This window comes from Heteronotia binoei, chromosome 19 (genome assembly GCF_032191835.1).
Source record: "Heteronotia binoei isolate CCM8104 ecotype False Entrance Well chromosome 19, APGP_CSIRO_Hbin_v1, whole genome shotgun sequence".
Classification (NCBI taxonomy): domain Eukaryota; kingdom Metazoa; phylum Chordata; class Lepidosauria; order Squamata; family Gekkonidae; genus Heteronotia; species Heteronotia binoei.
This window is the reverse complement of record NC_083241.1, coordinates 28,641,850-28,666,927: the sequence shown is the minus strand read 5'-3', so window position 1 is coordinate 28,666,927 and position 25,078 is coordinate 28,641,850. Positions and strand designations below refer to the sequence as shown.

The 25,078-nt window shown below is 42.7% G+C and overlaps 1 protein-coding gene across 8 annotated transcripts in view; it reads left to right on the top strand.

Annotated features, from left to right (window-relative positions):
- The window catches only part of MYO5A (myosin VA), a 150,281-nt gene that overhangs the window by 69,508 nt on the left and 55,695 nt on the right, over window positions 1–25,078 (top strand). For all 8 annotated transcript variants that reach the window (XM_060260301.1, XM_060260302.1, XM_060260297.1 and 5 more), the window contains exons 5-18: window positions 1,324–1,480; window positions 4,828–4,971; window positions 6,168–6,249; window positions 7,153–7,260; window positions 9,656–9,762; window positions 10,415–10,680; window positions 11,509–11,590; window positions 12,834–12,974; window positions 16,084–16,209; window positions 17,633–17,716; window positions 21,843–22,001; window positions 22,493–22,590; window positions 24,595–24,681; window positions 24,774–24,882. In XM_060260301.1, coding sequence (XP_060116284.1) covers window positions 1,324–1,480; window positions 4,828–4,971; window positions 6,168–6,249; window positions 7,153–7,260; window positions 9,656–9,762; window positions 10,415–10,680; window positions 11,509–11,590; window positions 12,834–12,974; window positions 16,084–16,209; window positions 17,633–17,716; window positions 21,843–22,001; window positions 22,493–22,590; window positions 24,595–24,681; window positions 24,774–24,882 — 1,750 coding nt within the window. The remainder of the gene's footprint in view (window positions 1–1,323; window positions 1,481–4,827; window positions 4,972–6,167; window positions 6,250–7,152; window positions 7,261–9,655; window positions 9,763–10,414; window positions 10,681–11,508; window positions 11,591–12,833; window positions 12,975–16,083; window positions 16,210–17,632; window positions 17,717–21,842; window positions 22,002–22,492; window positions 22,591–24,594; window positions 24,682–24,773; window positions 24,883–25,078) is intronic.

The following is a 25,078-nucleotide window of genomic DNA, read 5'->3' as shown; positions in this document are numbered from 1 at the left end:
ACCAAAGAATAAATCAGCTAAGCGAACAGCGTCCACAGCTCAATGCCAGTAGAAACGGGAACTGAGCATCAACAAAATCAAATTTCAAAACCTTTAATGGTGTAATAAAATAAATAAAATACAGACAACATCTAAAATAAAAGGAAGCAATCAAGACAATGTTACAGAGAAACATTGAGCATCAACAGATTATATGTTTGCGCTGGAGTTGATAGCATTTGTAATCTGTTTTATTCAAAGTTTAGCTTCTTATGGTGCAGGCAAGTACTATGCCCAGGATCAGTATTAGAAGAGATATACTAGTAACGCGAGATGCTTGAGAGGCCTTGCTTGGTCTTGAACCTCTGAAAATGGATGTTAAGCTAAAGTTAGAGCATGAAATATGGGATGAACACATGGCTACTAACTAACTTTCTGATACTTCAGACTCCTTACCCCTTGAAAGACAGGTGTAGAATAGGATTTGAACTGCAAATAGCAAATTACGTTGTTAAAGTATATGCTGTCTTTCACTGTAATCTCTCAAGTTCCCAGTCAGTATTGCGCTGCAGTGTTGTATGGTGTGTGCACTTTCCCTGGCTCCCTCTAAATGTTCTACCCATTTATTGTCACATCTATGAATAACTTTTGCTTAGTTTGGCCTTCTGCAGCCACGAGTGCAATCTAGTGGAAGTTAACTGTGCCTACATCACCCTGGAATTGATGAGGTTAAAATGTATGGTTTTAGGTTTGATTTCCATGGAAGTTAGATTTGTTTTGGTTGTACTGATGAGGGTAGAACATGAGAAGGAACTTATTATGCACTTCTTGTTCTCCATGCTTTTCCCATCAGGGGTTCTTTTGCATCTCCTAACAGGTGTAAAAGTCACCCTTTGGGGTGTGTTAATGAAGTGCAAATAAAGAAAAGGGCAAGTTAGTCAGTTGCGGTTCTTTCTGTCACTCTGTTGTCATCAGTTGAAATGACTGCTGCAGTGATGTTGCACCCTGGTATGTGGGAAAACAGCTAGTTCTTGTTTAGTAATATGAGAGAAATGAAGCAGTCTAGAAGAAACACAGAGAGATACAGTGTTGGAAAACACTTTCTTTTGAAATGCTTTGGAATAAGAAGCTTATGAATGTAAATATTGCTGATCCAAAAGGGAAACTGTTATATTTAAAAGCAGAGGGAGCTTAGAAAGCCAAATCTAAAAGCAGATACTGCAAATGTCTACAAGATTTCATAAATATACCATTTGCATTTGTTTTTGCATTATTTTGGATCTATATGCATATTCTCCATATTGCTTCAGAAAGCAGCTGAAACTGATTTGCTTCTTATTTCAGAGATGAACGGAACCAGTCGATCATTGTAAGTGGGGAATCTGGAGCTGGAAAGACAGTCTCCGCGAAATATGCAATGAGATATTTTGCCACCGTAAGTGGATCTGCCAGTGAAGCTAATGTTGAAGAGAAGGTATTGGCTTCCAATCCTATAATGGAGGTAAGAGAGTAGAGGAACATGTACAAGGGATGTAAAGGGGCGCCTATATGGAGAATAGGGTTGCCAAGTCCAATTCAAGAAATATCTGGGGACATGGGAGGTGGAACCAGGAGACATTGGGGATGGAGCCAGGATCAAGGGTGTGACAAGCTTAGTTGAACTCCAAAGGGGGTTCTACCATGACATTTAAAGGGACTGCACACTTTTTAAATGGAAATAATGAAAGATAGGGGCACCTTCTTTTGAGGCTCATAGATTTGGACCCCCTGGTCCAATCCTTTTGAAACTTGGAGGGTGTTTCGCAGAGAGGCATTGGATGCTATGCTGCAAATTGGTGCCTCTACCTCAAAATACAGCCCCCTCCAGAGCTCCAGATACCCATGGATCAATTCTCCATTATACCCTATGGGAATCAGTCTCTATAGGGAATAAGCAGATATTTTCCTCCCCCCACCACCACTTTCTGATGACCCTGAAGTGGGGGGAGAACCTCCAAATCAGGGGATCCCCTGCCTCTACCCAGGGATTGGCAACCCTAATGCAGAGGGTTCCCATCAACAAACTGTACTATGTTAGCATTTGAAATGACCTGACCCTTTTCCTCCTAAGGCAGGAAAGTCAAAATGAAACTCTAGGACCTGGCGTAATTTCAGTACTTGGCGTTTACCATCCTAAACCTAATTTCCAGTGTGTGAATCCAGGACCTGCTCCCAGTCTTACTGTACATATGGGTTTCAGGGACAAGTACCATCTGAAGAACCCCAAAGAGTTAGAATAGTCATTTCATTGGCACTCATTATTGAAGTAGGTTCATTTCAGACTTACGTAGCCCTGTGTAACAGGGTCCAGTTCAACAGACTCTTCACCTTTCTTGTGTGTATTGCTGATAGCTTTAATAGACAATTCATTTCGTTGTTTGTTTGGCCTTATCTGCTTTTCTTTTTTTTAAAGCTGCATACAATATTGAAATCTTATCACAGTTAAATAAATATTGGTATACTAGGAAAGCTAGTCTATTTCATGTAATATGGAGCAAAATTTACAGAAATGACTACTCTGCTGAATGCTACCATTATTTTGAGTATAAAGAATTTTCGAAGGAAAAACTTTCTAAAATATGGAACCCAAACACTGTTTCTCTCTTAATAACTTAAAAATATATATCCTTTTTCCCTCTTGTGTATTCCTTGATTCACAAACAAAAGCAGAGATGACATCTGCCTTAATGCAACTTTAGCACAGGTGGTTTTGAGATATGGTATTCAACAAGGTAATTGTACCTGGTTTGCAGTGTTGTGTGGAATTTCAAAATAATCTTACTAAATGCTTATTAGCACTGAATGGGCTAATGAGTGGGCATGTGTGTTTACCTTTGCCTCCTTGTGTGAAGTGATTCTACTCTTGACAGTTTCAGGAGCAAAGCTGCAGTGTAAAAGTTCAGTTTAAGAGCTAACTTTTATTAGGAATAAACAGGGCTTTTTTGTAGGAAAAGTCCAGCAGGAACTCATTTACATATTAGATCATGATGCCAAGCCAGCTGGAACTGTGTTCCTGCTCATAAAAAGCCCTGGGAATAAAGTCTGTCCTTCACTGATTGTCCTGTTTCCTTAAATGGATGTTTGCATGCATTGTGTGGGATTTCCCCACTGTTTTGCCCAACGGCATTATTTTGTCTTTCTAGGAATCTTTGCTGTTAGATTCATATGTTAAATCTTATAATCCACCTACTGATTAATTGAAAATTTGTGTTTTTATCATGCTTGTAATCCACCTTGGGTTCCAGTGAGGAAAGTAATAAAAAACCCCAGTTTATAAAACCTACATAGGAACTATCTGTAGATCTGTGCCACACCGAAATTCCGTCCCCAACTTCTGAGTGCTTTTGGAGACCTGCTGTAAAGATTAAGTTTTGTACCACATTTAGTGTACAGTTGCCATTCTTGTCTGCTTAGCCTTACCTCACCTATGTTGGTTGCGTTGCAGGAGACTTGCGCAGTACTTGACATGCCTTTGAACCCAAGACAGTCTCAGACTGTTAACTTTATTCACTAAACCTTGGAATGAACACACACGCATTACTAAAGAAAATCTGTATAATGTTGCTTGTATTTAAGTGGTCTTCTTAACGATTTACGTATTTCACACCATGCTTCCCATGAGGTTCCCTGGGAATCACCTTTTGGCAATGCTGTTGTGAGACAGGCAAGGGTACAGATGTTGATTATATTGCCTATCATAGTGTGAATTATATACAGTTGTCTGCACTAAAAATTGGTTTCTCCTTTAACGTAAGAAGATCCCTTGCTGGACTAGACCAAAGGTCTGTCTACAGCAGGGGTGTCAAACGTGTGGCCCAGGGGCTGGATCAGGCCCCCGGAGGACTCCTATCAGGCCCACGAGCAACTCACTGTCATCTGCTTTCTTCTCTCTCACTTGTTTCCTTCTGCATCACAACTTGCTCTATCACACAGAAGCTACAGAGCAAAGCCTCTGTTTTCTCCATTGGCTGACCAGCACATGAAGCAACTTATGTGCAAAAGTTGCAATGCCAGCCATTTCATGTTTTCCCTTTGGTCTTAGGCTCAAAACATTGACCATGAGATTTCTGTAATGAATGTCAATAAATCAAAAGTAGGTTTACAGTTTACAGACACACACCTGAACAACACCTGAACATCCTACAGCACAGATTTTGATGCAGTAATTCAGAGCAATAGGTGTCAGTTATCAGAAAGTGTTAAATAAACGAAATATTGCAAGAGTACTAATCTTTTAAGCATTTTTAAGGTTTTTTAAAAAAATCTTTGATTGTGGTTGTGTCCTTTATAAAGTTTAAATATCCACTACATGGCATCACATTTTATGACACACACGGCCTGGCCCAACAAGGTCTCATTTATGTCAGATCCTGCCCTCATAACAAATGAGTTCGACACCCCTGGTCTACAGCATCCTGTTTCCTGCAGTAGCCAGCCAGATGCTTATGGGAAACTTCCAAGCAGGACGTGATGCCATCGACATGTCTTGTTGCAGTGTAATCCATGCATTTTAATATGTTGTATAAGAAGAAATGTTTTCTTCTGTTGCCATAAGACAGGTTTTTAATTTTCCACATGTGGAGGCCTAACTTGTGGCTGTTAATTTACCTGTGTGGGTGTTTAGAAATCTTTCTAAACATGACGTTTTTGAGGAAATCACGGGAGTAAGTTGTGTGTGAGAATCTATGCTCACGAATCAAGGGGCTAAACTTGTGGTTCATATAATTCCTTGCAAATATGGTTTCGATGACCTTTTGACAATGCTGTTGTGAGACAGCTTACGACCCCTTTATCTCTCAACTCTCACAGTCTATTGGGAATGCCAAAACCACGCGGAATGACAACAGCAGTCGTTTTGGGAAGTATATTGAAATTGGCTTCGATAAGAGATATCGAATCATTGGTGCTAACATGAGAACGTACCTCCTAGAAAAATCAAGAGTGGTGTTCCAGGTAAAATGCACATAGATTTTATTTGGGGTTGGGAAGGTGAGGGGGAGGGTCTCTGTTAGAAACTTAAAACCACAGTACTTTCACCATAGTATGCTAGGTCTGGGTGAACAACAGAGGTGGAATTTTGTGGGGCCTGATAACATTTTACAGTGGCAGTGGACAGAACAGTGAAGACGAGCAGTTTATCTATGAATGCATGGCCCCTTGCACATCTCATTAGCAGTGCTGGGAGATGGCAACACATGGCACATAATGCCACTGAAGTATTTGCCTTTTCATTTGAGCATCTGCCTAGAGGAAAGGAAAAAGCAACAACAGGAAACTGTTCTCTTTTCCGGGTTCAGATGTAACAGTGAATCATGGTTTTGCAAACAACAGTTTGCCAAACTGTAGTTTGAGTTGTCACTCTGCCCCTGGAAGCTTATCTAAATGTAGAGTAGAGAGGGTAAAGTGAGCATAAAATGAAACCACTCTTGGCAGCTGTCATTCACAATTGTTACTCAGAGCCCTCTCTCCTTTCATCTTGAGCCATGCCTTGACTCACCCTCCATCTTTCTGTTTTTACGTTTAAAGAAAATGGCATACAGAGATCTGACTAGTAACCTATTAAAGTGTGTTATCTTTAATCTCTCATGTTAAGAAAGGAAGAAACCCAACATGTTTGTTGTGGGATATGATTATATGGGAGGAGGATGCAGCTAATGTGAAAGTATGAGAGGGGGTTCTTGATTGCCCCAACATGCACTGTTTGGAAATGCTGGAGGGGGCACCTCCTTTCTTTCATCTTTAGTTAGTTCCCCCCAGTTGTTTTTGATGCTCAGTTAGACCTCAAGCATGTTAATTCATAATCAGTGGCCTTTTCCCAGATGAAATTCAGGGAGTAAACAGGTTGGTTAAATGAAGTGAGGACTGTGTTTGAGTGGATTAGAATCGTAGAGTTGGAAGGGGCCTCCAGGGTCATGTAGTCCAACCTCCTGCACAATGCAGGAAACTCACATAAACCTCTCCCCACACACCCCCAGTGACACCTACTCCATGCCCAGAAGATGGCAAAAAACTTGATTATTATATCTTGATTATTCATAGAGATATAATGCAATCCATGTTTACTTCAATTTCCATTTACTGCTTTACTAACCAATCAAACTGAGTTGTTGACTTTATGAAAATGACAGATATTTCATCTTTTTTTTAAGGCAGAGGAGGAGAGAAATTACCATATCTTCTACCAACTCTGTGCTTCTGCAACATTGCCTGAATTTAAAACGTTGCGATTAGGTACGAAGTTTGCGTCTACTATATTCTGTGATTTGCCATGTAACAAAACCCGTGTTGAAGTGATGGCTATTAAGGAATCTCCTTTGTTTCAACAGATCATTTGTTTTTCTAGAACAGTTATATCCTGGAACTTGTATTTTATAAAGAGGAATTAAACTTATTCCTTTACATGTTATATGCTGTTGCTTTCTTTGAACACACAGTGGGTGGTTTCATTAGTAATTCAGACATATATGATCACGTAACTTATATGTTTTCTTGTCGACCAGAACTTTGCCAATGGTTCTTCAAGGTGTGAAGCAGCTGTCTTTTGCAGCTTTGCTGCCTTTATACTTGAAGGTGCCAGGGACTGAACCGAGAACCTTCTTCCTGCAAAACATGTGCCCAAGCTTTAGCTTGTCCCCCACATTGTCCAGGTCTTGGAGCCTTGGATCTTCACTAAGAACATTCCTCCTAGACACTATGCCTTAATTTGAAGCATGGACCTTGGGGAGCTGGGCCCTAAGAATTCTTACTTTAAATTTCCTCTGATTACATCAGTATCCCAAGCCTCATCTTGTGTTACCAGTCTTTAACATTTTGTGTTACTATTTATTGAGTTTGGTGTAGTGGTTAAGTGCGCAGACTCTTATCTGGGAGAACCGGGTTTGATTCCCCACTTTTCCACTTGCACCTGCTGGAATGGCCTTGGGTCAGCCCTTGAAAGGGCAGCTTCAGTGGGAGCTCTCTCAGCCCCACCCGCCTCACAGGGTGCCTGTTGTGGGGGTGGGCAAGGTAAAGGAGATTGTGACTGCTTTGAGACTCTGAGATTCAGAGTATAGGGCGGGATTTAAATCCAAATCTAAAAAAAAATCCAACATTCACAGACTTGGTATGGATGCATGTTTGTTTGTTTTTAAACAGGGAATGCAAACTATTTTCATTATACAAAGCAAGGGGGCAGTCCAGTGATCGACGGGATTGATGATGCCAAAGAGATGGAGAACACTCGGCGGGCTTGCACTTTGCTAGGTAATTTTCAGAAGCACCCCCCCCCCCCCCGCCTTTTCTTCCAAGACCTTTGGCACTGTGGCTACTGTCTTGGTAGTATGCTATGAATTCTTTACAGTTCTTTCGTTTTAGAAAGATGAGTTGGATCCCATGCACTGCAGTTGAAAGTACTGCTCCCAAAATGGGGAGAGGACAGGGAAGAGCACGAGCAGCGGAGTCAGAGGCATATGCAAATCAGCCATCACTGACACGCTTACTGTGAGTGATAGATGGAGACCCAGCACAGATCCTTCGATACAGAAGTAATAATAATCTATGATTGGATCTTCTCAGTCTTTTCCAATCTGGCCAGGGGCTGTGGTTTGGTAGAAGGAACTGAAACCTTCTACTTCCACATAGTTTTACAAACAGAAAATTCTTAGCCTTCCAGTGATAACAGACAGACAATGCCAGAGCTAACAGTGGAGGGTGTGAGAAGGGGCACTTTGATTAACAGAACTGTACAGAAGGATTAAACCCCATCTCCCCAGGGAGCTGATCTTGATCTGAATTGGGGGGCCCTGGGAGGCAGCTTTTTAAAATACTGGAAAGATTCAGTTGCAGATGTCCCAGCATCGAGTTAATGACACTTGAAGGCTTTTAAAAATCAGGAGCCGGTCTTCTAATTTCACATTGGAACTCTTTGTTGTTCCTGTTTTTAATTTCTGTTTTCCTCTGCTTGGACAAAAAAAAGACTTAATTTGCCGCACCTTACTTACCATAAACAAAAACTATGTGTTCTATGAAGTCCTGATGTCATCTCTGTCACTTGTGCTGGCTTGATCTTAATTTCTTCTGCATCACCTTGCTTTCTTTTTCCTACTGGGAAAAACCCCCACATTGGTTAGACAGTAAGCCAGTCCCTTTATGGCACTTACTTTTTCATAGAGGCACTTAAGTCTAAGGGAATGTGACCAGAGCGTTGCATGTGAATTGAAGCTTGATAGATTTATGCAGTTGCTTATATTTGTAAAGACTCCTAAACCTTTTAAATAAGTGATTGCCCTGTGATATTATTCTGATATATGTTACTTCTCAGGGAGGGTGGCAGTTCTGATATATTAAACCTTTTATAGTTCCACGGTAATGGGATGTAGCAATCATGTAGGGGTGTTCTCTTTAATGAAGTCCTAAATGTTTTATGGCACATCTGTCTCCTGGTGCTATCTGATGCAAATGCAGATCATATCTCACAGTAATGGGTGACAGGCACTCAAACTTCAGGGTTCTGGGGTCGAAACCCAGATCTAACAGGGTCAGAGGCCAGTGGCACAGTTCAGGTCAGGGAAGGGTCAATTTTTGCAAGTGGTAGCCCACAGTTCAGAAGGACCAGCAGGCCAAGGGGAGCATGAACGTAGCCTAGCAAAAAAGGTGAGGTCTGAAATTGGGGCTCTATAATGCCTCCTGAACAGGTATTGTGTCTTGGGGAACAACCAGGGCTTTTTTTGTAGCAGGAACTCCTTTGCATATTAGGCCACACACCCCTGATGCAGCCAATCTTCCAAGAGCTTACAGGGCCCTTAGAACAGGGCCTGCTTCGACGGGGAGGGCGGGATATAAATTCGAGAAATAAATAAATACTGTAAACTCTTGGAGGACTGGCTACATCTGGGGTGTGTGGCCTAATATGCAAAGGAGCTGCTGCTACAAAAAAGCCCAGGGAACAACTGACTTGAGTGCTCAGTCAGGTGGTGCAGTTGGTATTTAGGCAGTGTCGAATTAACAGAACTTAATCTGCACAAGATGTGGCAAAAACCCAGCACTGATGGCAGCGGCTGCTTTGAGTTAGATTTCCTCCCTAAGGAGATGGTGCAGTAGCTGAATGCCTGAACAAATGCACTGTGAGATGGACATTCATTATTTCTTTATCATTTGGATTTGTATATGCCCTTCTCTGAATTCACAGAGCTCAGGGCAGTTACCAACAAAGTATACAATTTAAAATCGGAAGTTAAAATAGTTAATATCAGAATGGCACCAATTGAACATACAGTGTGCATTACTGTCCCACAGTAAGTGGGAAAAGCGGAGATATAAGTAATGATTTCCCCTTTGAGATTTAACTTTTTTTTTTTGCCATCAAGTCACAGCTGATTTATGGCAATCTTGAAGGGTTTTCAAGGCAAAGGATGTTCAGAGGTGATTTGCCATTGCCTGCCTCTGTGTCATGACCCTGGTGTTTCTTGGAGGTCTCCCATCCAAACTAGCCAGGGCTGACAGGAATGGGCTGGCCAGGTCCCTCCAGGTCAAGGTTTGCAGTGAAATGGCCAGGTCTTTTTGTTGTCCTTATTATGCTTATTAAGATTTCTTCAGCTACAACTCCTTGTGTTATTGCCCTTCTGAAAGGAGTTTTGACTCATCTTCCCTCCCCCGCTAGGTATCGTTGATTCCTATCAGATGGGAATTTTCCAGATCCTCGCTGCTATTCTTCACCTGGGCAATGTGTCCTTCACATCTCGAGACGCTGACAGCTGTACAATACCAGTGAGTTCCAAATCAGTTTACTAATTAGTTATAACCTTTATCTTCCTGGCTATGTTTGGGTTTGCACACCATAACTGCATTGTAAATATTTGACCAATTTCCATTTTCTCCCCTCTTTGGGAACCTTCTCCTCTCATCCTGCAGTGCCCTCAAAATCTTTTTCAAATACCTTCTTTTCTCATTTCTCCATACCAACTTTCTTCATACCCATTCGCAACAGACCTCTTTTAAAAGAACAATGTCTTTTTGAAGAACATTGTGTCTTGTTTGGAAGAACCTTTCAGGATGTAAAAGTGGGTCTTTGTTGTCTCTTGGCTATCAGAAGGCAATCTTGTGATACCTCAGGAGCTTGTGTCGAAATTTCAGTGTACTTTCCAAGATGCCTGATTAGTCTCAGATGAATAAAGTCAGCACATCTGCGGGCAAGTGGGAATCGAATTAAGGACCAGAAGCAGTTCCTAGGAGAATTCTAATGATGATTCGTTTTACCCAACCTTTCTTTTGTGTTCTGAAAAATCAAAGAGCACTGTTCATATGGGCTGTTTCTAAACCTACTCCCTATTGGAAAATTAGGGTGTATTTTGCCTGCTTGGAAGTATGAATTGAGAAACTGTTTTGGTTTTCAAATCTAAGGAAATGATTCTCCTTGTAGCCCAAACACGAACCCCTCAGCATCTTCTGCGGTCTCATGGGGGTGGAGTACGAACAGATGGCTCACTGGCTTTGCCATCGGAAACTTGCTACGGCCACTGAGACCTACATCAAGCCGATTTCCAAACTGCAGGCCGTCAACGCCAGGGATGCTCTTGCTAAGCACATCTATGCAAATCTCTTTAACTGGATTGTAGATCATGTGAACCAAGCTCTACATTCCACCATGAAGCAGCACTCCTTCATTGGCGTCTTGGACATCTATGGGTGAGTGTCACCCCTTGAGGCGAAATAATAAAGCAAGTATGAACAATAACTTGATCCAACATGGTGATGCACCTCAGGGCTGGTTGAAGCATCAAGTGGGCGGCTTGCATGTGTGAATGTGCCATTACTGATCAAAGAGCAGTAGAGGGAGGAACTATTCAAAGCCGTTTCTCACCTCAGGGATCTTTTCCAGTGCAGCCAGTTTATGTATTCAGCCATGAAATGGTGTCTAGGCATGTGTGAACTTCAGACTACCGTTTGCTAAAACTGGTGCATGTATTGTGAATGTCAGTATGTTGCCCAGGTGGGTTTCCTTCGGTGATTAGGCCTGCCACTGCAGTAGAAGGCAAAAATATGGAGATTTAGTTCATCTAGTTCTGCAGTTGAGATAGCCCATGCCCCTAGATTCTCTGGTCTTCAGGATTCATGACATCAGCTGTTGAATAATAGTGTAATGGTCAGAAAGGAACAGTTCATCTAAGATTCTGCAAATGGGAGCCCCAAATGGTTTGGGGTGATGAGAAGGCATTTCTGGCCTAGAGTCTGGAACAACTTCTTTCTCCACCCCTTTATTTGTTCTTGGTCTCCCCCTTTCCCATGGATACATGCACACACTTATAGGGGGTAAATTTTATGGTCACCTCATTGGTAGTCTCTGCTGTCATCTTCCTAGCAATATTTCAGTTCCAGAACTATTGCAGCCAGCATAGTTTTCTGGCATCTTGCATTTCTAATCCCTCCCCTTGCCTCATGTTGACTTTACTGGATTTTTACTATATAAACATAAACTGCCAAGACGTTCACTTTACTGCTTTGTTTTTTTTCCAGGTTTGAAACATTTGAGATCAACAGCTTTGAACAGTTCTGTATAAATTATGCCAATGAGAAACTACAGCAACAATTCAATATGGTAAGTGAGAAACAGCAGCCACGTCTCTCTGTGTGGTCTACCCACCTACAGCCCATTTTGCTGACTGGATCCTTTGAACTGAAGGTGTGTCTACACCAGCTGAGCATCCTAGGATGTCTCTCTGAGGTATAATTTGCACGAATTGTCCCTAATTAGAATTCTAAAACCAGAAGGAAGAGCATAATTATGGGGAAAGAGAACGCTTTGCAGTATTCCCTGGGAAGTCTGGAGAGAGATACTGAAAATGTTAACTGGATTGTCTTACAAGTAGGGTGACTACAGCAACAGGCCAGAGTCCACCTCATGAGCAGATTCACGTGTGGGAAAGGGCTCCAGCCTGCTGCTTCAGAGAGCATCTCTAGATTTGCTGGAGATTAGGGTGAGAGGATGCAGAATATGAGCCTTCAGCAGAATATGCTAGTGAAGAAGGGCTGCAGGCTGCCCCTTAAGACTGAGTGGTGGAGCCTCAAGGTATTTCCTGTACTGCATGTATAGACTTAAGAGGCACTGATTTGGTGCAAGAAGAACAAACTCAGGTGTAGGTTTTGGGAAGAAAGACTAATGTCCAAAGAATCTTGTCTACAAAGCATCCTCTTGGGTACAGCAAAACTGTGTTCCCTTGCAGAAAGAAAATAGCATCAAAGCTGGAGGTGTTGCCTGAGACTCTCCTTCTAGCCCAGGGGTGGCCAAACCTGCTTAACATAAGAGCCATGTAGAATAAATGTCAGATTTGAGAAGACATGAAGGAAGCAACCAAGCAAGCAAAACAAATAGATGGTGGAGGTGGAAAGAAAGCAACTTTAACTTTAAATGCCGTCTCCAAGCTAGCCGGGAGGGCAGAGAGGGCTTCAAGAGCCACACTATATGTTTGGAAGAGCTACATGTGGTTCCCAAGCCACCATTTGACCACCCCTGTTCTACCCTGCTGCTTACTTTTCTTAGACTTTATTGATCAGTATCTTAGGAGGGATGTTCCTTTCTGACTGCTGCACTGTTTTTCATCAACTGATGTATATTTTCTTAGATTTGTAATCTTATGTGTTCATGAACAAAAAAAAACCTTTTAAAGTAACTTTTACTTTGAATAGATTATGCGGAGAAAGATTCTTTTATCTTCTTTGATAAATTATTTGGCTTGATTGGTACATTTTACCAAAGTAACAGATAAATTACAAAGGAAGAAAGCGAATTCAAAGTCCGTGGACTTGCTCTGACAATTGCATTTCCTCTTTCCTCCCCGTAGCATGTCTTTAAGCTGGAACAAGAAGAATACATGAAGGAACAAATTCCATGGACCTTGATAGATTTCTATGATAATCAGCCTTGTATTAACCTGATAGAGGCCAAATTGGGCGTTTTGGATTTGTTGGATGAAGAATGTAAGGTAGGAGTCCGAATGACCTCAAGTATGTTGTAAGGTTGTTGGTATTTGTTGTTGACCACAGGGGGTCCCCAGCCTTCGGAATTCTGACACAGTGTGGTGGGCACAGCCACAAAATTGCTGCCACAACATGGCTGCCGTAAGAGGCTGAGCCAGCCACAGAATTGCTGCCGCATCTTACCTTCAGTCACACAGTGAAGATTCTTGTGCTGTGGTGTCAAGACAGTGTGCGATTGCAATAAAAAAGGCCAACGCCATGCTGCGAATTATTAGGAAGGGAATTGAAAACAAATCAGCCAGTACCATAATGCCCCTGTATAAATCGATGGTGCGGCCTCATTTGGAATACTGTGTACAATTCTGGTCACCGCACCTCAAAAAGGATATTATAGCATTGGAAAATGTCCAGAAAAGGGCAACTAGAATGATTAAAGGGTTGGAACACTTTCCCTATGAAGAAAGGTTAAAACGCTTGGGGCTCTTTAGCTTGGAGAAACGTCGACTGCGGGGTGACATGATAGAGGTTTACAAGATTATGCATGGGATGGAGAAAGTAGAGAAAGAAGTACTTTTCTCCCTTTCTCACAATACAAGAACTTGTGGGCATTTGATGAAATTGCTGAGCAGTCGGGTTAAAACAGATAAAAGGAAGTACTTCTTCACCCAAAGGGTGATTAACATGTGGAATTCACTGCCACAGGAAGTGGCGGTGGCTGCAAGCATAGCCAGCTTCAAGAGGGGGTTAGATAAAAATATGGAGCAGAGGTCCATCAGTGGCTATTCGCCACAGTGTGTATATATGTGTGTGTGTGTGTATATATATATATATAATTTTTTTGGCCACTGTGTGACACAGAGTGTTGGACTGGATGGGCCATTGGCCTGATCCAACATGGCTTCTCTTATGTTCTTATGGTGGCAGCTGCTGCCAAAGCAACCATTTTAAAAAATCTGCACATGCAATCAAATCTCCAATGTCCCATCAGAAGCCCTACTACACAAAAGCCCCCTCCCGGCCCTTCTCACTTTCTAAAAACACTTGGCAGGCACCAGGAAAGGGGTTGGCAGGTGCCATGGTGCTCACAGGAACCTCACTGGGGACCCCTGGTGTACCACTTTGTAGGGAGCAGGATGAGAAAGGAGAAGGAGGCTTTTGCTGCTCTGATGAATGGTATATGTCTTGGTATACTTACAAGAGAGGAACCTCTAAGGAATCACAGGAGAAGGAAAATCCCATTTTCTCCCCATTGCTGTGGCAACTCAAAATGGTGTCCAACTTCAACTTGCAACATCTGTGCATGCATATTTATGGCTTTGAGGCTTTATTTCCTCCCTCTCCCCCTTTTCCTCTTTTTCAGAGATCTGATTTGTTTTTTTGTAAACCTGTGGGTTTTTCCCACCAGAACCTTAAATAGAGGCTGGGACTGATCCCGTTACACAGGTGTGGCTATTTACCTTGACTGCTAGTTAAGTAGTTACAGGAGGACCAGTAGTTACAAAAGGATAAAATGCATTGGATACAACACCAGCTAATACTGTCCTTTCCCCAGAAGAAGCCTTTGTTCTGTCCCCTTTTGCTTGTGGGTCTAATTAGATGTTATAGAATACCTGACTGCTGATAACCCACATCTTCCCCCTATTTCAAGTAAAGTCTAGTAGAAGAAATGCACAAAATGATGTTGTCGTGTTCATCATTTTTTCATCCCTGCTCAAGGGCATTGGCTGTCTCTTGCGAGGGGTGGGAAATATTGGCCGAGATGATATCAGCCGTTTCTTTTACTATATGCTCCTGGGGAGATTTGGGTTATGGGATACATGGAAGCCCGAATAGCAAATGTTACAGATTTCCTGCACAGAAAGCGCGCAGGTGTTAAGTCTGTAGAAAACTCTTCTTTGAGTTCATGGCCTCTCATGATGTCTTGGCAGACAGTCTCTTGACCCCCCTTTTCTAGAGGTTTTGTTATTGGCCTGGCTGCCTCAGCTGCTCTTATTGCTGCTCCCATGACTTCCACCCAGATGAGCTCATGCTGCATTGTTGTTGCGAGAGCGGGTGTGAGAATGCCAAAAGGGGGCCTTGGGCTAGATTCCTGTGTCTGCTCGCTTCGGAGAGAGCCCCATCAGATTCATTGGGGCTTTTGGCATCCAAGGAAACATGCATATCGGGCTGCTGAAAATTCTTTTTAGGAATGGCAGTGACTTTGGCTGCACAGTTAAAAGCCTTGCCTTGGATCCTGTGATTGTGTTCTGCTACGTGAGGGGCCTTGCTCTGGCGGAGGAAGCCGTGGTGGGAAAAACCTGTAGGATTCAACCCACTGTGTTGATTGTGCTGCTTCAACCCTGTGGCATTGAATTTTGACATAAACTGTACTCACAAGCTTTTGAGGGCAGGGACAATATTTATTTTGATCATCCATATTTATGAGCCAGCTTGGTGTAGTGAGAGCCAGTTTGGGGTAGTGGTTAAGTGTGTGGACTCTTATTTGGGAGAACTGAGTTTGATTCCCCACTCCTCCACTTGCAGCTGCTGGAATGGCCTTGGGTTAGCCATTGCTCTCGCAAGAGTTGTCCTTGAAAGGGCAGCTTCTGTGAGAGCTCTCTCAGCCCCACTCACCTCACAGGGTGTCTGTTGTGGGGGGAAAAGTTAAAGGAGATTGTAAGCCACTCTGAGACTCCAATTCAGAGAGAAGGATGGGGTATAAATCTGCAGTCTTATTATTATTTAGGGTTGGTTTTTTTTATCCCCATTCACTTTTTTCCTTTTATTTACTTGCTTCCCTTTGCTCTCGCAGACAAGAAATGCATTGTGTGAATAAATTCTCCACATGAGGGAGTTCTTTGTTTTTGTCAGATACAGATCTCAATCTAAGAATGAAAGAATAGCTCTCCTCTGTATGTAATGATGCGCAGACAGATATTTAAAGTAGCATTTACAAATGAGAATCGCCATTCTGTTTGTGAGCATCAACAAAATGAGTTGTCGACCCACTTGCATTTGTGTCTGGAATTGAAAACAGCACAATTTCCTCCTCTTGCCTGTCAACTGTCTGTTGTTTTCTTTATTTCAGAGTAATGGCAGGTTGTTTCAAATTATTTGACTTTGCCCCCTTTTTAGATGCCCAAGGGTTCTGATAATAGCTGGGCCCAGAAATTGTACAATACACATTTGAATAAAACAGCGCTCTTTGCGAAGCCCCGACTGTCAAACAAAGCGTTCATCATCCAGCACTTTGCTGACAAGGTAAGAGTGTCGATTTTCTGCCAGACAAAAGATGGCGTTCCTTACGCTGAATGCTTCTTTTAGCCATGGTGACTGACTATCATCTCTTGAACCCATTTATAGGTGCATTTTAAAGACCTTTTTTTGGCTTTTCGCTGCAGCTCACATTAGAGAATTTTAAATTTGAGCTTAAATCAATCAATATTTCGGTGAGGGTGTGTCAAGTTAAGATACTTTAGATAATGATTTGTAAGTCGTGCAGAGGAGACCTGTCAATTTAATTATGTACAAAAATTTGCATTCATATAAGAGGGGTGGCCAAACTGTGACTTTGGAGCCGCATGTGGCTCTTTCACACATATTGTGTGGCTCTCAAAGCTCCCACTGCCCTGTCAGCTGGCTTGGAGAAGGCATTTCTTTCTTTACATTCCTTCTTCAAGCTTTTAAAGTTAAAGTTGCTTTCTTTCCACCTCTCCTCCCTTCCCCATCTATTTTCCTTCCTTCCTTCCTTCCTTCCTTCCTTCCTTCCTTCCTTCCTTCCTTCCTTCCTTCCTTCCTTCCTTCCTTCCTTCCTTCCTTCCTTCCTTCCTTCCTTCCTTCCTTCCTTCCTTCCTTCCTTCCTTCCTTCCTTCCCCTGACGTTCATGTCTTGTGGCTCTCAGACATCTGATATTTATTCTATGTGGCTCTTACATTAAGCAAGTTTGGCCACCCCTGATATGAGAAATGCCATTGTCCTAGAATCACTGGTGATTCTGTGATCAGCCCTCCCAAGTGGTTTATGCGGTCTAAAGAGTAGCTGAACTAGGACCATAATATGGGAGAAAGGCTACATGTTTCTCCCATGTGATATTCCTCAACTAAAATAGCATCACTCAGCTATTCACTCAGTGAATTGCTTGGGGGAAGTAGATTTTGTGGCGCTGCTTTTGCTTAAGAAAACAATGCAGGGGAGGAAGGGCTATAGCCCCCTTCCCCTCCCTCTTCCTGTGGCCCCAGTTCACAGAGGCCTTGTGTGGCTCTGTTCAGAAAAGGAAAATCACTTGGTAGCTAGGGTCTTGGAATTCCTGGCTTTTGGTCTAGTCTGAGTCTTGAATATCTTTATGAGATTTGACTTTTACCTATGCTGCAGCATCACAAAGTGGATTGATTTTTTTATGTTATAGAATCCACACTTTCTGTCAGAACCTTATTAGCGGGGTCAGATACCTCAGTAGCAAACATCATCTGCCATTTGGAACAGTAGCCTATCTTGAAAGCGGCATTTGTATTTAAATCTCTGCAAGGTTGGTGATTGTACAGGAGTTTTCCTAGATGTTACAGGAGAGGCTTTTGCGCTGAACACTTTTGAGGGTTCTCTATGTGTGTGTGTGTGAGAGAGAGAGAGAGAGAGAGAGAAAATGTACTTTTTTTTGTCTTGTAAAAGTAGGCATTTGTCTTTCCAGGTGGAATATCAGTGTGAAGGGTTTTTGGAAAAAAACAAAGACACTGTCTATGAAGAACAAATTCAAGTTCTAAAATCAAGTAAGGTTAGTATAGAGATTTCCCCCTTGATACTAAAGGATATTTTGCCTCACTCATACCTTACAGAGTGGTTATGTGGATAAATAGAAGAGTATGATGTACACCATCCTGTCTCCCTTGCATGGAGGATGGGATATTTTCTCCCTTAAATCCACCAATGTAATATCGGATTTACTTTGTGCGTATCACTGTCTCTTTCATATCCTCCAATATATCCCCCATAAATTTACTCGAAATGACCTTGCTAGATCAGTTCATATGATGCAGCCACGGAGTTCTGTGTATGTCTGTGGGTGTTCTGTTAATAAGAACTTATTGATGTCGATATGCTACATGGCCACTATTACTGACTGTACTCTGTTGAATGCGACGCCTGTTCTATGGTATATTATGATTTCGGGAGCTGTTTTCGGGAGGAGCGGGGTCTAAATTAAAATAAATAAATAAATAAATAAAATGTCTGAGGGAGGGCGGGAGGGGGAGGCAAGAGGCAGGAAGCAAAGAGCCACTGAGGAAGCTGCAAAGAAAACCAAGCAGCAGCAGCCCTGGAAGAGGAAGCAGGAGATGAAGGTTGGTTGGGAGGGGGGTCAGATTTGGGCCTTAAATAGGCCAGATGTGGCTTGCAGGCCGCATGTCTGACACCCCTGCTCTAAATGGATTGGGTCCAGGGCATCTGAAAGATCACCTACTGTAATTTACTGGCTAGTTTTTTACTGTGCCCTCTCCCCCTCAGTGTTGAGGTGTGTGATGAAGGTAGGGTTGCCAGGTCCCCCACGGCTGCTGTGAGGGACTATTTATTGTGTGCTCATTTTCCCCAAATTGCTAGAACGTCCCTGCATGAAAACAATGGAGTTTCAACCAAATTCCTTGAGCGTCCCTCACAATGAGCCCAGCACAATACATCACTTCTGGGTTGATGTCATTGTGCCATGTGGCAACAGGCTCTTTTGGGGGCAGGAATCCCCCAGGTGGTCTCTCCCCTGCTAGTGGATTGGGGCCCATTAAACTGGGGGATCCCCCACCCCCAGCAGGAACTTGGGAACCCTGGACAATGGATGAGGGGGACACCGAAATTATGAAATATCCTCACCAGAAACATTCATTTGGCACCTATCCTGTTTTTACTCAAAATTGTATTGTTTCCCTGAGCATTCAGTGGATCTATTTTTTTTCTTATTGATGTCATGTTGTAGCTACCGTTCCTTTTAATTTGATTTTGTGGTTCAATTGATGTCTAAAGTCAATTTTTATTTGGATTTTATTGTTAATTGTTTTAAAGCAACCATGAAGGCTTGGAAGCAGAAGGGAGGGCACGCAAATGGCTTATTTTTTCAGTTCTTTATTTTTTTAAGATTACCTAGATAGATGGCTGTATGCATTAGCTTTCTGACTTCTTACTTATCTACCTTGTTTTTCATCACCCACCTCCTTCTCCAGAAGGTAATCTTTAAACCAGAGTTTAAAATCCTGATCACCAGTGAGGTGTCCACACCAGCAGTGTTCATGTGATTCTGCTACTAAAAAACTGGTGTTGTCTGGATCATATCCCATGATTGGTCATGCTTTGTGGTTCTTAAACATTCAACATTGGGATATTTTATGGAATTTTAAAAAATCTTTGTCAGAACTGGACACACAAATTTTCTGTCCTTGTTCCTAGATCTTGTGCAACTCTGTCATTCTTTATTGTATCGTTCTAGTTTCAAAAGAATGGCAGATCTGTACTCATTCACCTAGACAATTCATTAATTTATGTGAGTGGAAACCAAAACCAGATACTTTGCAATTCCATTTCAAGCCCCCTTCCCCACTTTTCTGGCATGCTGCATATAACATTTTGGATTGGGTATACTATTGGGTGTACATTTGCATAGGAACAGTTCTTGCAAATTTAGTATTCTTTTTAATTAAAAAAAAACAAAACCCGTCTGCAATTCTGGCAGGAGGATGTGCATTTGGAATTGAAAATATTTAAAGTGAGGGATAAAAGGGAAATGCAGTGACGTGTAACAAAGGGGCTGGTGTGGACACATTCTTAGGTGCCTTCCTGTACACAGTTAATGCTTCAGTAAGCCTCATTGGCTGTGAGGCCTTCTTGAAACTGTGTACAAGATTGCTGGCATTTGCAAGCAGCATGGTAGTGACAAATATTACACTCAAGCACATGAAAAAAGTAATGTTGGCGAGTGCAAAGCATAAACATACTTCCTTGAACGACATCATGGAAACACACATCGCCTGTTTCTACAAATTTTCAGCTTTGTCTGTCGAAGCATGCCCCACCGTAGATCTTGCTTTCCTTTCTTGCCCTTGTCATGCATTACCAAAAAATCCAACAAAGCGCTCCATTTAGATTGTTAGCAACCCTTCTGTAACACCAAGCTTGAACTGGTATATGAATTGCTTTGTTTCCCTGACTTGTGAATTGCTTTGTTTTCTTGACTTGCTTTTCTTCTTATTTGGCATGTTTCACTTCCGTGAGACTCTTCTTAGACATTTGAATATGGTTATGTTCCACCTGAATCCACTTTTCCTCAGTGATGGAATGTCATTGCATGATGACTACATTCTTTTCCGTGGTCGGCAGTGATGGGGATGTGGGTGGGGATCTGGATCCCATTATCCAAAGAGAATATTGAAATGTCAAACTTTCCAGTTTAGGAGTTAGCATGGCTGCAGTGACAGCAACTTCAGTGTATTCCACTGACGAAAGCGTTATGTGGGCCATGTGATGCTTCACTTTCTATAGCATACTATCTTAAATTTCTCTTTGGCCTGGTGTGGCTGTCATGTTCCTAATTGTAATTAGGAGACCATGTATGTAACATTTGTGCTGCTAATTTAAATTCAGGTAAATGTTGTTTAAGACGCCCCATGGCGCAGAGTGGTAAAGTTGCAGTACTGCAGTCCTAAGCTCTGCTCATGACCTTAGTTCGATCCCCGGCAGAAGCTGGGCTCAGGTAGCTGGCTCGAGGTTGACTCAGCCTTCCATCCTTCCAAGGTCGGTAAAATGAGTACCCAGCTTGCTGGGGGGAAAGTATAGATGACTGGGGAAGGCAATGGCAAACCACCGCATAAAAAAATCTGCCGTGAAAACATTGTGAAAGCAACGTCACCCCAGAGTCTGAAACAATTGGTACTCGCACAGGGGACTACCTTTACCTTTTAAAATGTTGTTTGTTCTCTAAGAAGATTTATATTCAAGGAAAATGTCCCAAAAGCCTACTCAGTATTGGACTCTCAAAATGTAGCTACTGAGCCATCATAACACAAGGAGATTATGAAGCTATGTTTAATATATAAAATAAATTCATATAAAAAGAATGAATACATTCAGAGCTGCCAGGGCCGGCCCTGCACTAGGCAAACTAGGCAATTGCTTAGGGCACCAGCCTTCTGGGGATACCAAATTGGGTGCCCCCATGTGACTCGGTGGTGTTATCAGAGCTGGGGGGGGGTGCCAGAAGTTAGCCTTCCCTAAGGTGCCAGACAGTCTAGGACCAGCCCTGAGAACAACATACATTTGTGCATAAAAGTTAAAATAGAAATCTGTCCTGAAGGCGACAGTACTTCTATGTGGATCTCAGAGCTGCTGAAATGTATCTAGCAACTGCTTCTGTAACCTTTCTCTCATTATCCGAAAGAATGTTTAAAAGAAGGTTATCTGCAGGATGTTAAGGATAAATTGCCAGAACAGGAACTACCAGGGAAGCTCTGTGTATAGTATACAGATTGCAGAGGAAAAAGTAGGAGATTATTCCACTGTTTGAGCTGCCTGTATGCATTATCTCTGCAAACCTACCATGAAGTTCTGCCAAAGGGAGCATGTAAAATGAACTAAAGAAAAAATGCCTTTGATAGATGGGAACCGTAAGACAGAATAAATAATTATTACAGGTAAATGAAGAAGGTTCACTTATTTACATTGACTTGTTCTCGTGAAGGAAAATTAGGGGCTAAATTTCTCCCACAGCTTTTCAGATTAGTCAAAGGAGCATGGTAAAACTTAGGATGCCATCTTGTTTGAGACAGTCTCCCCCCTCCCTTTTGGGTTCACCTTTTCACTGCCCTTTGGAGTGCCCTCCCTCTTTCTAATTCAGAGATGACATTTTTATTCCATGTCTGAACCAGCTTAAAATCCTGTCTGAGCTGTTTCTGGACGTGAAGGCCATCAGCCCCACTTCAGCAACATCCTCTGGCCGCACGCCGTTGTCTCGAACAGCCATTAAACCCACCAAGTCTAAGACGGACCAAGCAAGCAAAGAACACAAGAAAACAGTGGGTCATCAGGTTGGTGAATTTAGTTCTTGCCATTTCCGCAGCCACCCTTTCAACTCTGTGCAGTTGTGGAGTGTGTAGCTCTGTGATCAGGGGTATCCCTTATGATATAGGGCAGGAAGAGATGCCATAACAGTTTACGCAGCAGTTAGTCTACATTAATCCTTTTGTCATTTATCAAATGGAGATCCTTTTTTTGACTAGGTAGCCCAGACAGACCGTAGCGCCTTGCAGTAAAACATCGCTCTAAGTATGGGATACTTGACTTCCTGGAAGATCGAAATAAATCCAGGGCAGATCGATTCAATCAATACGGGAGACGCAGACCATAGGTGGCTCTGCATTATTTAGTGCTGTGGCTTATGTTTGCCTGGAATGTTCTTTCACATGGCTGGGCTGAGGAGTTCTGCAGCCTGTAGAAAGGAAGCAGGCCAGAAAGCAGCCAGAGCACGATTCTCTGTTTTTCTTTTCCAATTTTCTTTGTTTTCTTCTCTTTGCCATAGTTTCGAAATTCTCTGCAGCTCCTGATGGCAACTCTTAATGCCACAACTCCGCATTACGTCCGGTGTATTAAGCCAAATGACTTCAAATTTCCATTCATGTAAGTTGGCTTGCACGTTACATAAAATGCGATGCTTGTCTCTCTGAAGTACGGTAGGGAAAAAGCCTGTACACACTACTGCTTGTTTTAGACAGGACACGGAAAGCTTCTTGGGCGTAGACATGGAGCTTGCAGGCCAGGGCAGTTTTATGGTTTGTGTTCCTGTGAGATCGTTCTGTGCTGGAACGTAATGACTTCTGTCCATGTCTGCTTGTGAGTCAGCCATGTTTATGAAGAGGATCCAGGAGTTACTTGTAAGCTGGCAAAAAGTATAAATCCTTTCTATATTTTGGATTGTCGTAATGCACAGTCTGCAGGAGCATTTTGGCAATGCAGACATTAACTCTAATTTTCGAATGGCAAAAGGCTTAGTGGAAAGTTGTGTTCCTTTCCCCATTTGTTGCCTTTGTTGGCAACTGTTGTCCATCTTCTAAGATGCAGATTTTCAATGATCCACTTTGTGGTCTCTAGCAAAGTCCCAAACAGTGATATGGAGCCCAGGACTTGCCCAGCACCCATGTCCCCCTTTTGTTTACACTAGCTGAATCCGAAGAAGACTGCGGATTTATACCCCACCCTTCTCTCTGAATCAGAGACTAAGAGTGGTTTACAGTCTCTCCCCACAACAGACACCCTGTGAGGTGGATGAGGCTGAGAGGGCTGTCAAAGCAGCTGCCCTTTCAAGGAAAACTCCTGTGAGAGCTATGGCTGACCCAAGGTATGAGCAACCACTAACAGATCTTGTACCAGATTGATTGCAGAGATGTGTCAAAATGTATGTAGATAATCTTCATCGTGGTCTCTGTGCAGTCCCACACATGGGTCTTGCTACAGGCAATGGATCCATACCTCGGAGTCTCCAGTAGCTCGCCTAGAGCGTTTTTTGGTGCGCTTTCCACTCGCTCTGGGGAGCAGGCATCGACTGCGCATGCCTGGAGCGAGTGGGAGGCGCCATTCCCACTCAGTTTCTTCCTTTCCGCTGCCTAGACAACACCTACCTTGCTACGTTCCTCTCTACCTCAGCTCGTCTTCCCTCCATTTCTTATCTTCTACTTGGTATCATCTGCTGGCACTTATTGCAGTTATTTGCAAGGGTGAACTCATAGCCTCTGTCTTGCTGGACATTAGTGATAGTGGAGGACCAGAAAATAGCCTAACTAAATATTTTTGTGCCTGGGGTAACCCAGGGCAAGCTACATGAATTGTGCCCCTGTTTATCAGGCTGCTCCAGGGCATTTTTTGTAGTAGGAACTCCTTTGCTTATTAGGCCACACACTCCTGATGTGGCCCATCCTCCAAGAGCTTACAGGGCTCTTTGTACAAGAGTTTTCAGTAGACCCTGTAATAAGAGCGCTGTAAGCTCTTGGCGGATGGGCTACATCAGGGGTGTGTGACCTAATATGCATAATGACATAAGCCTGATGGCACTTCTGACTGGCCCATGTTTGTATTTGGGAGAGCCTGCTGTAGTGCAGCAGCACCAAGGTGGCTCCTCTGAGCAAGGAATGCCTCGTTCTGCACCCTTCTTCTGGTACATCAGTAATCACACATAGCTTAACTGCTATCTGTGCCTATTTATGAGCTCCATCCATGACACGATGCCCATGCAGGATTGAGGATTAAATGGTGGAATTCAATCCATGAAATGTGGATTCTGATCATGACTAAACCACAAGTGTCCTGGTGCAGCCACTACCTCTTAGCCTAGCCTACCACACTCTGTTTTTTGTAAGGATGTAACTGGAAAAAGCTCATAAAGGCCACTGTTACCTCTTTGGAGAAAGGGCAAGATGTAAATGTAGTATATGCTTGTGAATCCTTTAAGAAGGTGGAGGTCTCTGTTTATTTCTTAGTAAGCTGCTACTAGAGACTTTTCTGCTCTCCACCAATTTCTGGACCTATTTGTTCCACAGTTCTGCCTCAGGCACTCACTTTGCATCATTTTGAACTACACCAGAGCTTCCAATCTAGAAGCCATGTTTTTATTAATATTTTTATATATAGGTTTGATGAAAAGCGGACTGTACAGCAGCTTAGAGCTTGTGGTGTGCTGGAAACAATCCGAATTAGCGCTGCAGGTTTTCCTTCAAGGTAAGCCCGTGGAGGTCAGGATGGTTGGAAGGATACAGAGACAGCTTGTGTGTGTGTGGTTCAGCTGACACCATTTTGCTTCTTGATACTAGGTGGACATATCAAGAATTCTTCAGCCGCTATCGTGTCCTGATGAAACAGAAAGATGTCCTTGGGGACAGGAAGCAGACGTGTAAAAATGTCCTGGAGAAGCTGATTCTGGTAGTGACATTATGGTGCTTGATATCTGCTATCTGTGCTAAACTTTCCAAACTATCTGGACTCAGGGGCCCTCCTATTCATTTCAGTAATCTGCCAGTGTCTTATCCTGTCAGATCAGCATGGGGAGGAGGGAAGCATCTGTGAAAAGATAAAAGAAAGCAGAATCTAAATGATTGCCTGGGCTTTTATTCTTTTT